This window comes from Dromaius novaehollandiae, chromosome 4 (assembly GCF_036370855.1).
Source record: "Dromaius novaehollandiae isolate bDroNov1 chromosome 4, bDroNov1.hap1, whole genome shotgun sequence".
NCBI classification, from domain to species: Eukaryota; Metazoa; Chordata; class Aves; order Casuariiformes; family Dromaiidae; genus Dromaius; species Dromaius novaehollandiae.
Genome location: NC_088101.1, coordinates 19,245,924 through 19,260,973, shown reverse-complemented (window position 1 = coordinate 19,260,973; position 15,050 = coordinate 19,245,924). Strand labels below are relative to the sequence as shown.

The window sequence follows — 15,050 nt, the reverse complement described above, 5'->3', positions numbered from 1 at the left end:
ATACTGCAACATCCAAACATGAAGCTCGGAGAAAACACACACACACAGAGAAGCTAGCAAACATAAGGGATCAAAGCGATTTTGTGTGTCCAAGAGAGCTTAGTGAGATTATTCTATGTAATTTAGGCTCAAATCTATTAAGCATGAATGGTGAAAGCCCTTACTGAAAAGGAAAGCCATTTAAGAAGGAATCAGAGAAATAAATTTTAACACACATTTAATGATGCTATTACATATGCCACCAGACTTTGAATACTTTCAGATCCACTCCCCAGCCCTACAATTTCTGGTGTAGCCCCTGTCTTATACAGGCTCCCTAAGGTGCCAGGTCTGCCTGCACTGCACCTGTTAGCGTTATATCCTTCATCAGTGATTACTCAGCTTCAAGGAATTCAAAGAGGCTGTCAGCTGACAGAAAACACCATGGTTCAAAAACAAACAAACAAAAAGATCACTCTGTAATCACTAGCTTCAATACCTATCTTGCTGAAGTCTTTTCATCTTCAGAACTTATTTCTCAGGCAAACGGAAAGATCTGGCTGTTAGACACTGACAGGACAAGAAACTAATCCTAAAGCATGTATCTTCTCTCCTGTGGTGAACTGAGATCAACTGCATTGCAAATGAAATGGCCAGCTACAATAGGCTTGAACTCAAGCTGTCCAGAAAGCAGTCTTTGCAGTCAAGACACATGAGGCGACTCTGTCTCTCTTCACCTCTTATGCCCCAGGGCTGGCAGACGCAGCAGCTATTTGGGTGGCCTCACCCAGCTTCCTGCCCTTCCCTGCGTAATCACACATACGCCGCCTCACTCTCCCCAACCATCCCTTTGCGCCTAGAGTTATCGCAAGCGCAGGACTCCGCCCGCAGACCACCCTTCCTGACGCTATCGGTGTTTTTGCCGATAGCACTAGCAGCACAAACCGTTGCCCAGCTGGCCACACAGCTGCTCCACTGCAGGAGCCGCTCGTGGAGAAGTCACGCACGGAAAGGTCGGTTCCTCCTCAGCCACTGCACACTGCAGGCTCAGTTGTGCAAAGACACAGCCTGATTCGGGATGAACTAAAACGAGGAAGAGGCACACTCTTCCAAGAGTTCAGAGCACGCTGCTGGCCCCCAAGTTGCTGAGAAACCCCAATGCCTGTAGGGATGCTCAGGCCTAACCATGTCCCCACCAGGTATCTGAAACAAATGTTCTCTACAGCAGTGATCTCGTACTTGAGCTGCATGAAAACTAACCAGCGCAATGGGATGAATCTGACAGTGCCAGAGCAGTGCATTTCCTACACAGCCACACAAAGGCTACGTCCAAGTATTTCACCTCATTTTTTGGGGGTTATTCAGAAGAGCTAACCATGGCAAAAGGAATCTGAAAGGACAGCACGGAACCGCAGGGACAACAAAGCAATTTCTCTGCGATGCCAAAGCATGAGTCAAAATTTCCTGTAAGTTTTGGGAACAGAAAGAACTGTCTTCACTTTTTCTTTCACACCTTTCAAGAAATGTGGAACAAATTCTACATATCTTCCATTTTTGGTGCATTCATTTATCTTTCAAAATACTGGGGTACTTTAAAAGCCAGTTCTTAGATGGGGATTCTGTATTTAGCAAAACGTTTTTTAAAACCCTCGGATTTTGGTGTCTTATGACACTTCCAGAGAGACACAGATGAGAACAGAACAAAACAGGAAACGACTTAACTACAAAAGTGAGAGGAAAATCTGCTCATAGTTAAGTGCTGCATTTGTTATTAAGTTCAACCTCTTCCACACTCTTCTAGCTCATCTTAACTCATAGTTTTATTCAAAGCTGAATACAGTGACGTAGCTGTCTTAAAGATTTTCAAAACACAGTGTTCTTCTTACCTGTTTAGGCTGTTCTATGATTTGAAGATATGGTCCGTCTGCTAACATAAAAGAAAGAAGAAAAGTCATAATGCAAGTTATATTTCTATTACCATGACACATAAGTTAGAGGGTAAAGTTGATGTCCTCAGATGACTCAAGATAAAATTTTTGAAAGCACCTAGGCATCTTCAAAACTTAAATAAAATTTTAATAAATAACAATCACTTGGGAGTCCATCATTTCCAACCTTCAGTAAGACTGGTGGGGTAAGAAAAAAAGGATCAACTCACAAAGGCTAACGTTAGCTCAGAGGGCCTAAAGGGGCAACTAAGATCACCCACTTGAGACTGTCAGGGGTGAGTAAGAACAGGATCCTCCCCTTGCCACTGACGACAGCAGCCTGCCCTTCCTGAGGCTAAGGTTAGCTTTTGTATTCTGCAGAGACAGACCCTTGGGCTCTACAGTCTATACTCCCAAACCTTTAGCTCCAGGGCTTCCTACTGACAAGGTGCTTTTGAAAGTCTGGAGGCAGCCTATGGGAAGCACTGAGCTATGGGAATACAGGAGGAATTCAAGCTGTCTCAACATGCCTTAAGTCAGAGCTCTTTAGAAAAAACTGCAATTGAAGAGCTAATCCATTTACATTCTTTTCATAATTTCAGATATTCTTTAAAACTACTGTTCTCCCATCCCTCTAAAACCACCAGATACACTCTAATTTGCAGGTGCAGACTCTATAATATGATATCAATACACATAGCTATTCTTTCTAAAATTCTGTTTGTGTCCTTCAAAGGAGGTCTAGCTTAAACAACTTTAAGTCTTGCACTGTTCCCTGAACAGTGGCTAACTTCACACCTTAAACCTCTCTCCAAATTTACCAGTTTAAACAGCCTTCGAGCAGACCTTAAATTCAATGAGAGCTGCATGCCACCAGAGCTAAGAATTAATCATCTGATCAAAGCTTAGCTCCAACTCTGATCTTGTTTAGATTATTTACTTTGGAAAGGAAAGCTCTCAGGCCCGTATGTTTGTGAAATACCTCTTAAAATGGAAGCCATTCCTGAGTCTGAAAACAACAGTTCTCGGAGGCATAATTTCTTTTGTGTCTCTTGATAAGCAGAGAGGAGGATTCAGATTTCAGTGCTAAAAATTCAGTCATTAACAAAGCAAATACCAAATGACAGCTTTGCTGTGAATATCTATACAGTATATTGACAGCTAGAGCCCTGCTGGGATTATGGATCACCACTCACACCCCACTAAAGATATTAACGCTAAGGAATCTAGCAAACTCACGGGGACACGTGAAACCTCCAGAGCAGACAAGCCACAGCTATTTGGCCGAGCCTACAAGCATATGTAAAGCACGTCATGCACTGCCAACATCCAGGAGCAGGTATGATCTGCCGCTGCACATCTGCAAGTGTCACGCCATCCAGCTACCTTAACTACTCAGCTGCTTGGCTTGAGCATAGGACTACATACTTATATTTATATCAATTTTAATCTGCCAATACGCCTAATGTTCAGTGATTGTTAAAAATGGCAGAGGATTCATTTATTTATAGTCTGTAGTATGACTATTTGTATCCTTCTCCACTCTTCAATACAACTTCAGTTCAGCAGAACAGGTCTTCACTGAACAGGCTTCTCTCAAAATGGAAGGTTTCAATAAATACGCTAATGGACAGAATCATCATTTTGCTGTCAAAGTCAGCTGACTCAACAACTGAATTAGCTTCACGCCAAAGTTTTATCCCAAATACCAGTCACAACAATTTTACATAGGAAGATCTTTTATTTTCCAAGTCCGACACTTGTCCTGTGAAAAGTAAACGCTGCTACCAAAACAAAAAATCTGGAATAGCCATGCAAAACAATTGCCCCAAGATCATATACGTATCTTCTTACACTGGAAAGCACAACAAAACATTTTGGACTTTAGAAAATTTTAATAAATGTAGGGCCATATTTAGTTTTATTGTGTTTCTTTGGGGTTTTTTGTCTATAACATGGTGTCAAGACGAGTAAAGCTGGGCTTAAGTGGCCCAACTTTATTGACACTTAAGTGCAAAATGTCTGTTCAGAGGCCTCTAACCCTTTTCATGTTTTAGTCAGCTAAAATTTTCTGCTTTAACAATCCAGAGGCCCTGTATCTTCTGGGCATCGGCAGAAATAATTCACCTTAAATATAATCGCATAGCTCTGCTCTCAACCAACCCCCCAGGACCTGCCAAGTAGGTGTTCCTTGGCTGCTTTTGCCAGAGGAATTCATTTTCACGGCATATATGTGGGATTAGAATCAGCACAAAAACACTACTGCTCTCTCTCAAACATCAGCCAGAAAAGGAAATGCTCTTTTACCCAGCAACCAAGCGGTTATGGCAGACCCCCAGGATACAGTAGATCCAGGTTCAAACCTTTCCTCAGCACGAGGGATTTCAAACTCCTCAGAGAGGGATTTGCATTATAATGGCATATGGGGAAAGCTCAAGGGGAATTCTCCACCCCATCAAAACGGTTTCACCTTGAATGGTACTTGCGATTCAGGCACTGAGAAACTGAGGACTGTAGTACCTACATCCCCCTTGGGATAAAGCTTATAAAAAGCACACAAATTTACTGATACACAGAAATCAGAATATCTTACACACCAATACAAGGAAAGTGAAAAAAGAAAGGGTACTATGTAAGCATATAAAAGCAAAATAGATGGTCCGTTAACATTCAGCCAGCTTATATGAATCATATACTAATGCATTTAAAACAAAGTTTTGTAAGGTCTTGTTTTACCCTTTGTTCTTTGTGACTAAACATTTTCTCTTTTACTATGACTAAGTAATTCTCTGATATAGCATAATAGATCTTTCCTCATGAAGCACTAGAGTTAAGCTGTCCAGTTTTCTTTTGAAACAGGCTGAAAAATGCATTTTGTGAACTAGATCAGAGTAACTGGGCAGAGAAGGCACTCTAATGCAAGGCACTTAATTGGACCAGAAATACTATTTAAAAAAAAGGCAGCAACATTCAACATGTCTTTCAAGCATAAATGGCATATTATTTTGACTCTAAAAAGGATTTTACTTAGTAGAAGATTTCCTACAGCTGCCTTCACTAGACTCTGGATACTTTCCAGAAGTACATCCGACAGCTCATCTAACATCTGCTGTGTGTGGTTCATTTTCTCTCTCATCCTTTCCCAAAGAGGGGGAAGGAAGGGAGCATTCGGTGAAGTGTTTTGCACAGGGAAGTTTTTAATTGCTTGTTTCTATTAGTAGGCACGCCTGGTCCGAGCAGAGAGCAGGCAAGCTGAAGATGTACACCTTGTAAGCAGAACTAATCGTGATGAGATTTGGGACCAACTTTTGTACCTCTGCTCCAGGCTGGGACCAGCCCCAGGAAAGTTGTTTGCTGCAAGTTCTTGTTCAACAAGCAACCCCCTTTTGAGTGTTGCACAACCACAACAAGGAACACTACTTAATGCATACCTTAAGTTCTACTTTTGCCCTGAAGAGAGGCTGAAGCAGCACACAGTCATGGAGCTGGCCTCTGCGCAGGGATGAATCGCAAGGTTGCCAAGAGCCAAGTTTTGACACGAGAACTCCTCATGATTTGCGTGGCACGGCCATACAGTCAGGAGAGCTACAAACTGGAACTAAACCCTGCAGTCCTCCGACCTAGAGAGGGTTTGGTGCAGGCTGCCACACTTTGGTATGGAGCCTAACTACTTTCAGAGCTTCCTTTTCTGTCTTCTCGTCTAACTCGCCACAGACCAACTCACGTCCCACTGCCTCCCCTCCAGCCTGAGTCACAGTCCCACTTCCTCACATCTTCTTCAACTGCTACATTTCTTCATTTTCCTTCCTGCCTGAGTCAGAGGCCCTCCTGTGTCTTAACACTCCCACTACTTACATTCTTTCTTCCTCTCTGCAGGCCTCACCCTGCACACACTTCCCAAAGGAGCACCCGTCTTAGGTTCGTTCTTCCTGTCACAACAAAGTCAAGGAAAAAAAGGGTCTGTGATGTTGGTGGGATATCCCTGCAGGACTGCTGGGGTCCCTTATCTAACAGCTTACCTAGTACCTGAAGCAATTCATTTTAATCTGCAACCAACTGTGGTCAAGCCCCCCACCTGCACCTCCTCTCCGTAAGTGGGTCCCCAATACAGGCAGCTGTATCGCATCTCACCCCTGAAATTCAACGTGCTGTTTTGCTCTGTGGACTCAGATGAAACCGCTCACAGCCCCTAGGTCTTGATTACGAGACCCGCTGGCAACCCTCTCGCATCCGTCCTGGCAGTGGTACCTTGCCACTAAAAAGCTCAGGTTCTAGATCCGGAGTCCTACCCTTCCTAAAGCCTACCGTAGCATTTGCACATCCTCCCCTCCAGGGCTCCACCCTCGCAGGAACACTCTCTTGCATCTCAACTCTGCGGTGTTTAAAGCATGACTTTTAAAGCAAGCAGCGCACAGGCTTTGCTCAACCCTCTCCTCCTCCAGCTCACTCTTCAAAATCCAAGCGCAGCAGATCTAGAAAAAATGAACAAAAGCCGTACACACGTCTTCCCACACCTCAAAGGATTAGGGCCATGGAAAATAAACAGCTATCTCATTTCTGGCAATGGTCAGACTTCCTTGCTTAAGAATATCTTTCTCTCTAAAAAGTAAGATCAAGTTTAAAAAAGTGCCTTCTTACCACCCCTTCTCCTTCTTGCCTTTCCCATTTCTTAACAGCAGCCATTGCAGAGAGCTGGGCAGAAGAGGTTAAGGACACAGCAGAGGTTAGGAATCACCAGAAAACTGTAATTTCAGCAGCCTCCTGGCAATACTGGTCAGCTGCTGATGGCCCTGCTTCAACTTCACAGGCTTAGTCTGCCTACCATAAAAAAAACCCCAATAAAATAAAACTGAATCCATGCCAACAGCTACAGTTAGAGCAGAACCCCTCAAAATCAGAATAATTAACCAGTTTTCACAGATATGTTCCCAAAGCCATCTCTAACCTGCACACAGACTGCTGTATGATGTATGGTTGTCGATGATCTTGTAGAGTAAGGAGGAAATAAAAAACATCCAAAATTATAGAACCCTTCGCTCAGAGCTCTGCCCTTTTCCTCTGCAAATTAAGGCATCACTTTGTCCCTCCACTAAACAGCGGACATACTGATGTGGTCCTGTTTTTACATCCCCTAAATAAGTGCTATGAATAGTGCTCCCTCCATCTTCATCAAGGATTAGTACCTGACTAAGCGTACTTCCCAATGAGCCAAAGAGCAGTCTGACTTCGTGCCACGCTGCCCTTGCGGTGGGTGGTGTTTTAAACACGTAGCTCAGTCCTGCAGTTTGTACTGTTATGGCACTTGCTATAAATATATCCTTTTGTCACCAAAGGCACACAGAGATTACTTCTTTTTCTAAATTTAAATGTAAATGTAGAACTTGAACCAAGTAACTGCAACAGCTTTAGAGCCAAAATAATGAAGCACTAACCATAGTTTTTACTCAAAACTGACATAATTGAGACGGAGAAAGAAGTGAGCAAAGACACTTCAGCACCGACAACCACACAGAGAAAGTCCTTGTCCTGTCACCTCAGAGGTTTTCTGCTATTACTGTAAATATTAACGTAAGAGCAGAACATCTATCACCGAAAAGTCCCCAAATTCCCCAGCTATTTGTTGATTCAGCTACACTGGCATGATACTGCAATTCACCGTTATATATTAAACCTGCCTGCCAATGCAGTAAATCAGACAGCGTGCATTTATGAAGGTAGAGACTGAAAGATGTAGACACGACACCAAATCACGAGCAACAATCAGTCTCTTTGGTTCTTCAGGTTTAAATCTGCCAAGTGTACTAGAGAAAAGTCCTTTCAAGAATACTTATTCCACCTTTTCCATACCTCACTGGGGGTGCTTTTGGAAAGTCCCATACGAAATTTATAAGCGGTCTTGTTGTATAAAAAGAAGTAATTATTTCCTGCTTGAAAACAACCAAAATATAACTCCTGCTTCAAATTGTTAGATTACCTTATAACTAAAGAGCTAGTCCACCATAATGACACACCACCGTTTGAAGCAGGGCAGGAACTGAGTATTACAGTGATATTACTCAAGAAACAAAATCATTATAGCAAAATTGGATGGCACTGAAGTGATCAACCTTTTCTGAAACTTAGTCATAAGTTTTTGTTTGTGATAACCTCAAATCCACCCTCCTTTATTAAATCCAATTTTGTACACAGGAAACTCAGCACTTACACTGCGGTAGTGGACAAGAGCACTGCCATGAGGAGAAAAAAAAAAAAGAAAAAAGAAAGGCAATTTCTATGCAATTTTGCAAGTTAAGGGCATAGCTAGACTTAGCCCAGAGTACTATAGTAGTCTTCTGCGATTCCAGATCTCAGTGAATTCTTGATTCCTCACATGGTTTTAAAAACAGCTGTTTTCTAGTTGAGACAGGACATATATCTGAAAATAAGCTTTGTATATCTGAATAATTTGTATGGAATGAGTCTGACAAGAGGATGGTATGTGTAAAAAGGATATCATTATGGGGGATATCAGAGTTCCTACAACCATATTTAGAAACTCTGGGGCTACAGTGAAAAAAACTGGGTATGCAATTTGATCTGCATTAATAAAAACACACTGCAAACAAATGATTGCAACATTCATTTGTTGGACGCTAGTCAGTATTTGTCAAGAGCTTCGCTCATCAGAATAAAAACTTCTCTTGAAACAAAATTATCTGTGCCATATGTGCTTCCTGATCCTTCCTCATTACTACTGAGTCAAGAAAAATGAAGTACAGTTTAACAGTGGAACAGTAAACAACCCCCACCCCCTTCTTTTTTAAAACCAGCATTTATTACTATGTTAGGGCGGAATTTTACCTATGAAGTGAAGCAAAAGGCTAACTGCTTATTCCATTTTACCCTTCACACCTTACACTGCTGTCAAGTGTTCCACGTATCTCAAACAAAAGTGATTTTGCATTTTCAACAAAGGAAAGTAATCCGCAATACAGAAGACACCAGCTACTTCCTGATACCTGACCTGTTGTCATGTTGAAAAATACTAATATCTGTACTGGAGATAGTAATAAAAAAAAAAAAAGAGAAAAGCTTCAGGACCACCTAATTTCAAACAAAAAGTACTACTTACAAAGAAATTCAATAAGCAAAACCAGTCCAAGGTTGACCAAGCAGCTAATATTGGCTAAGATATAATGCTCTTCTCTTCCACATTCCCATCCTGGCACTATACTGGGAAGAACCGAGTATTAGATCTTTGCAGAATACTATTTGCTTATTTTCAGTGCTTAGTGGCAAAATCTAACTCTGAGCTTTCAAACAAGTGTTATTATTCAGAAAATTGACAGGTACTTCTAATATCAGACTGCCATCTTACAGGAAATAGAGAAGTCACTGAGAAGGAAAAACAGATGCAAATGATACAGGAAGCTGAATATACCTTACATTTTATTAGAGAAAAACAAGCACCTTAAGAATTTTTACAACAAATGAAACACTGTTTGAGAGAAAAGTAGAAGTACATGTTGCACACTGCAAACCAGCAATACAAACACCAGAGGTTGCTGAGGATGCAAATTTAGAAAAAAACCACAAAATAAATTATAAAAACAGGTCACTCAAAGCTGCTTGATCACTCAAATGATTTAACTGATGGGAACTTTCATTTTATGTACGAGCCAAAAGACAACTGGATTTGTCTCACTGTTGAAACTGTTATGAGGGGAAGGAAGAGATGTTTAAAGGGTGTAATAAAAAGTCAATCCAAATTAAGTCTGGCTGACAACTTTGGGATAAGTATTATGAAATATAATAGTGTAAACAAGCTTCTGAAATTGTTGGGAAGGAAGAGGTGTTCAAAGGGTATAATAAAAAGTCAATCCAAATTAAGTCTGGTTGACAACTTTGGGATATAGTATTAAGAAATACACTAGTGTAAATAAACAAGCCTCTGAAAAGAATTCCTGCACAAAAAACAAACTGGAAGAAATGGCAGGAACAGTACCACAATCAAATAGCAACAGCTCCTACCTGTTCGTAGTGGTAAGTCTGAAGTGATGTAACTTGTGTTATTAAATATTGCATTCATTCCCATGAACTGATCCATTGCAAACATCTATATTGAAAGAGAGTTAACTCTTATTACTAGATATACAAATCAATTCATAAAGCATCTTTCAGTGGGGAATTTCAAAGCTCTCTGCAAATATGGAGACTCCAACCACCCCAGCACAGTAGGTAAACATTTTATATCTATTTTAGAGGTGGATGAACCAGATCTCAAGGGGTCTGATGCACCAAGTCATCTCTGTTTTAATGGTTTATCAACAGCAGTGCTAGCATGCTTTTATATTTTCATGTTGTTAAACCTAGGAAAAGACATGGCAATACATATGGGAAGAACCCAACACAGAGAGCTAGGACAGAACACAGGGATATTGAAAATATACAAGTCCACTTACTTGGGGATCAGACACTCCCATAATATAGGAATCTTCTCCTGCCATTTTAAGTCCTGAAACACAAAAGCATGATCAGAACTGTTATTTTTTTCAATGCCCAGCAATACAGAAAACAGCAAAACATTAGAGCCAAAAACCCCATCTGTGATCCATCTTACATTACTTGTAATATTAATGACTTCTGAAACGCTCCTAAAATTCCTCAGGATTTGCAAGGAATAGGACAAGATAAGCTAAGCCTAGGATTTTCCATTGTCTGCTCCCATGCAACTCAAAATCCAAGCCAAAGTCCTGGAGTCAAAATTTATTGCAACTTTATTAAAATCAGGAATTAACTTGTTTCTGTCTTTGCCCTGAATATTCTGTCCTTGCAGTTTAGGCAAAACCACTACCTTAGTTTAGCAAAAGTAGGATTGTTCATTTTTATACAGTAAAAAGACTTCAAAGCATCCAAGAATTAACTCCAGCAGCAGTCTTGAGAAGTACTATTGAATGTGAGATAAAAAAAAACAAGAAAAACATCCAATATTTTTTTCTTTAAATAAAAAGGAGGCAAACACTGAATAACTTTGGACATCTTTACTTCCAGAGGTCCACAAGTGTTTGGCATGCACAAATCTTTAATGTTGACGATGATTATTATTAATGTATAACATCCATAACCCTCCATCACCGGTCTTCATGTGCTAGGAAATTTTATCCTGGCTTATTTTTCCCAGGGTCATAATGACAAACCAGTAGTGGAACATGAAAATTATCTTAGGAATTTACTAGGTCTGTTATAAAAGATGCATGTTATTTCTTTTCATTTAGACATTGTTAAAAGGATTAGAACTTCATTTATGCTGCTCTTATTAAAAAAAGTTTTTCAAGGAAATATCTAAAAATAACCATAGTCCCTATTTTAAGAGATTCATGTGTCTACACACAGGCAGACACTCTAAATAAGGGTAATAACTAATACAGTAGAAACATATCACTGGCTTTTATTTTCCACCACAGTGAACATGAACCATGTTTTCCAGCAAAAGAAAAGTGAATTATGAAAACCTACTGCCTAATGCAAAAGACAGTGGCAAGCCATCAGTAAACCAGTAAAGAAAAACTGAGTCACTGCAAACCCTCTACAGGAATTAGAAAGGCAAATATCAAAAAGAAAATTGCAATACTCAGGTACTTCACTCTAACAGAAGCTCAACTCAGCTTGTTAACAAATTCCAAAGATGGCATATGGCCAGCCTTCCCACACAAGTAGAAAAAGAAAGAAAATTTAAAACAGTGAAATAGGAGACACTTAACACACATCTGCCTTCCAGGAAAAGCGGCCCATGAAGATAAAATTATTTCTTAACTTAGAAAATAAACATACTCCCCCGTTTATAATTCAATTTTAGAGAGAAATATTTACTAGGAAATTTTTAATTGCAATATTTGAGCAAATATCTAATAACTGGATGTAAGGTCTCAGCCAAAAATGAACAGTGGACATAACAAGTAGGCGCAGTCATCTGAGCTGTACTTCATCACCTAATACCTCAGGAATTTAGCAATGAAAAAAGTACCAGTCAACCACATTACCTCACAAGCGCATTCTCCAAAGCATTAGTTTCATTAATGATTTGCTATTATTATCAATCTTTATGAAAAAAGCCAACATATAAAGCATTTATAACAAAACCTACAGCATGCAACACAGTTCACTGACATGCTTTTGTTTGACATTTCTGTTCCATAAAAAGCATATAGCCCCCCCAACTATCCAGCCATTGAAATCACTAAAAACCAGCACTTTATTTTGTGCTTAACACTTCCCAGTTAAAGGTACAGATATTATGGAAAACAATCTGAATACCTCAACATTTTTTAGGAACTGTCAGGACGTACCCATCCTACTGACGCACACTAATTAGCTAGCTGCGAGTGCAGATGCCAGATTTCTTTTGCACAAACAGAATAAAAACTGGTCCTAAAGGTCTTGTTTTGTGATCTCTTATCTTTAATCACTTACTATTTCATGAGTCACAAGCAAAATTACTTTTCAAAATAGCTAAAATACCTAGATAACATGGTAATTGCACTTGTTCGGAGAAGAAAGGTTCTGAGGAACAGTGTAAGATCAGCAGCATCTGCCCACTTGCCAGTTTGCTAAATCCATATTTCTTTGCAAAAGTTTTGAACCAAGCATCTCGCAACTTTTTCTGTAAGCCCAGTAGGATAAATTTAACAGCATACTCTATCATCCTTGCCCTACTGTAGTTTATCAAACTGCATTACTCTTACTTCAGCAGAACTCTGAGGGGGAAGCAGTTTTCGCACCTTCTACGTTTCCTGGTCACGTTTACAATTTTGTGATATGTGACTTCAAAAAAAGCAGAGACTATTTCTGAAGACCGTTCATTTAAAGGACTTTGATATTAAAAATTAAAATCCATACAAAAATATAACCTATGCTCATCTGAATCAGTCCCTCAAATTCACCTCACCAAAATTGTCATTTCTCTTTTTTTGGCTGATGCTATGAATGAGAACATCGTAAGAGCAAAGCAGCAGTCGTTAAAGAAGGGAGTTACACTGAAGCAGCAAAATAGCTTGCTACGTGTTGAGCAGTGGCAGTAGGTGTGTACTAATGAGTTCGTAACCAGGTATTAAACACACTCTCTCTGGCACCAAAAGTACGGTGTCTCTTACTTGATCTCCTTCACGTTCAACAACAGCCAAGCAATGGTCGGGGGAAACGCTAGAGAGACTCTCTCTTACATGAATGCTAAGCCACTGTATTAGAAGCACATGATGATTTAAATGTGCAAACATATGGCTTTGCGTATGTAAACAGACACTTGGCTGCCTTTTCAGGGCCTAGGCAAAAATTAACCCAGCGGTTTGAAATGTCCCTTCAAAATGACTGAAAACACTCTCAGTTTCAATATATGTTTTCTCCTCTTTCAAAGCAAAACAAATGACAAAAATGTTCCAGGAACGCTACCTCCAAAATAGAATTTATTTGCTTAGGATTTATTTAGTTAACACATCCCTAAGCTGCTGCTTCTTAAAAAAAAAAATGGGGCAAATTCAGAAAGTGACAATAACATGATGGAAAAAAAAAAAAGATACTTGTAGAAAAACGGCGTACCACTAGAGACAGCCTAACACTAACTATATTCACCTTTAGTCATCCTCTGCCCTTATTGCTTGAATTTCTAAGCATTTTCCGTACACGCATTAAGTGGTAAGATTAACATCTACTAAGAGTAGCTTTGTTCAGTCTCCCCTTACGAAGAAAGCTACACAGCTGTATTTTGGGTCACCGAAAGTTTTTCTCCAAGCTCCCTTTGCTGCTGTGTGCAACTTAAAGAAGGCAGATCAAAAACGTGTATTCCTCATTTGAAGATGATTGAGATTAAAATTGTTTTGTGGAAGTTTCTGCTACCATATGCGCCTGGTTTCCACATAGTCTCCAATCCCCAGACACTCTATGGCAAACTTGCATCTACAGTGAAAAAAACACCCCTACACCTACAGACCAGAAACAACCACGACAGTCTACACCCTGGAGATCCCCTGAACTCCTTCGGATTTTGGAGGACAGGAAACTAAACCTTTCAACTCAGTATTCTTTATTATGAAAATTCAAGGGTAAGCAAAGTAATACCATTAAGCTTCTAGCACTATGGAAAACCCTAAAATCCAGCTAAATCTGTCCAGAACAGTATGGCTATGCCTTCTGAGGGACTGTGTGTGCACTTGTGTGTGTGTGTGCGTGTGTCTCTCCGCCCGTCCATGTGTGCACACTATTCCTTTGTGCCCACAGCAGGTCAGTCACCTTTGTGGAAAAGGTTAAAAAAAAAAAAAAAAAGACAACATTTTGCAAATTAATTTGGTGTTAATTTCAGAGTTACGCTAAAGCAAGACAGAACAGAAGTCCAAGTCAATTAATCAAATCAACAGATACATGTAGTTACTTCTACATAGACGGAGGATGGCAGGATTGCACCAACCTAACCAACCAACCAAGGGCAAGGGCACACAATGGCAGTTATTTTGCATCACTGCTCTTCATTAATAACCGAATAATATCTGGCAAAGTTACCCACAACTACAAGTACACAGGTTCACTTATTGTATCCTGAATACTGCTTTTTAAGTCTTCTGACGTAAAAGCTACAAATGGATCAGGCGTTTAAAATGGCCATGTCATACTTCATGTAGGAATGCTCTTACTCAGGAACACGAATTCTCTTTTCTGCCTACCTCAATAATTTGATTTCAGACCTCTTCTCTACTGCTTTCCAACATCCACTATATCTAACTGCCTTTTGACACAAAGTAAGATAGCCTTCTCTAAACAACTTTTGTTAGCTCCCGATTTCTCGGAGGCCCGTTCCTTCCCTCCAGTGGTCCTCTTCAGCTTTCCAGCTTGAATTCTCAGAAGGTGGCAAGCTATTTTCCACTTTGATACCAGTATCCAATGCTATACATACCACAAGGAATGGGACTTTTCCTTATCACCTTTCTATGGACTAGCAGAACCTGATGCAAATTTCTTCATCCGGGAGAAATCAAACTTTGAGGTCTGACTCAGATACTAATATTCCAGCTATTTCAGAAAACGTTTACAGACACCTTCTCACCCAGCAGCTGCATGCCTTTTAAAAAAGAGATCTAAACTTCCTGAACAGTATATACTAACAAACTAGTAGGACCT

General features: G+C 40.1%; 1 protein-coding gene across 5 annotated transcripts in view; it reads right to left on the bottom strand.

The window, feature by feature from the left end:
• NFKB1 (nuclear factor kappa B subunit 1) overlaps positions 1–15,050 on the bottom strand; it is a 59,128-nt gene that overhangs the window by 35,567 nt on the left and 8,511 nt on the right. For 3 of the 5 annotated variants that reach the window (XM_064510540.1, XM_064510535.1, XM_064510537.1), the window contains exons 2-4: positions 10,349–10,401; positions 9,918–10,002; positions 1,866–1,906 (exon numbers count right to left, since the gene is read on the bottom strand). In XM_064510540.1, the coding sequence (XP_064366610.1) occupies positions 1,866–1,906; positions 9,918–10,002; positions 10,349–10,393 (171 nt within the window). In that variant the 5' untranslated portion in view covers positions 10,394–10,401. The remainder of the gene's footprint in view (positions 1–1,865; positions 1,907–9,917; positions 10,003–10,348; positions 10,402–15,050) is intronic. The other 2 variants (XM_064510538.1, XM_064510539.1) reach the window with 1 other exon arrangement.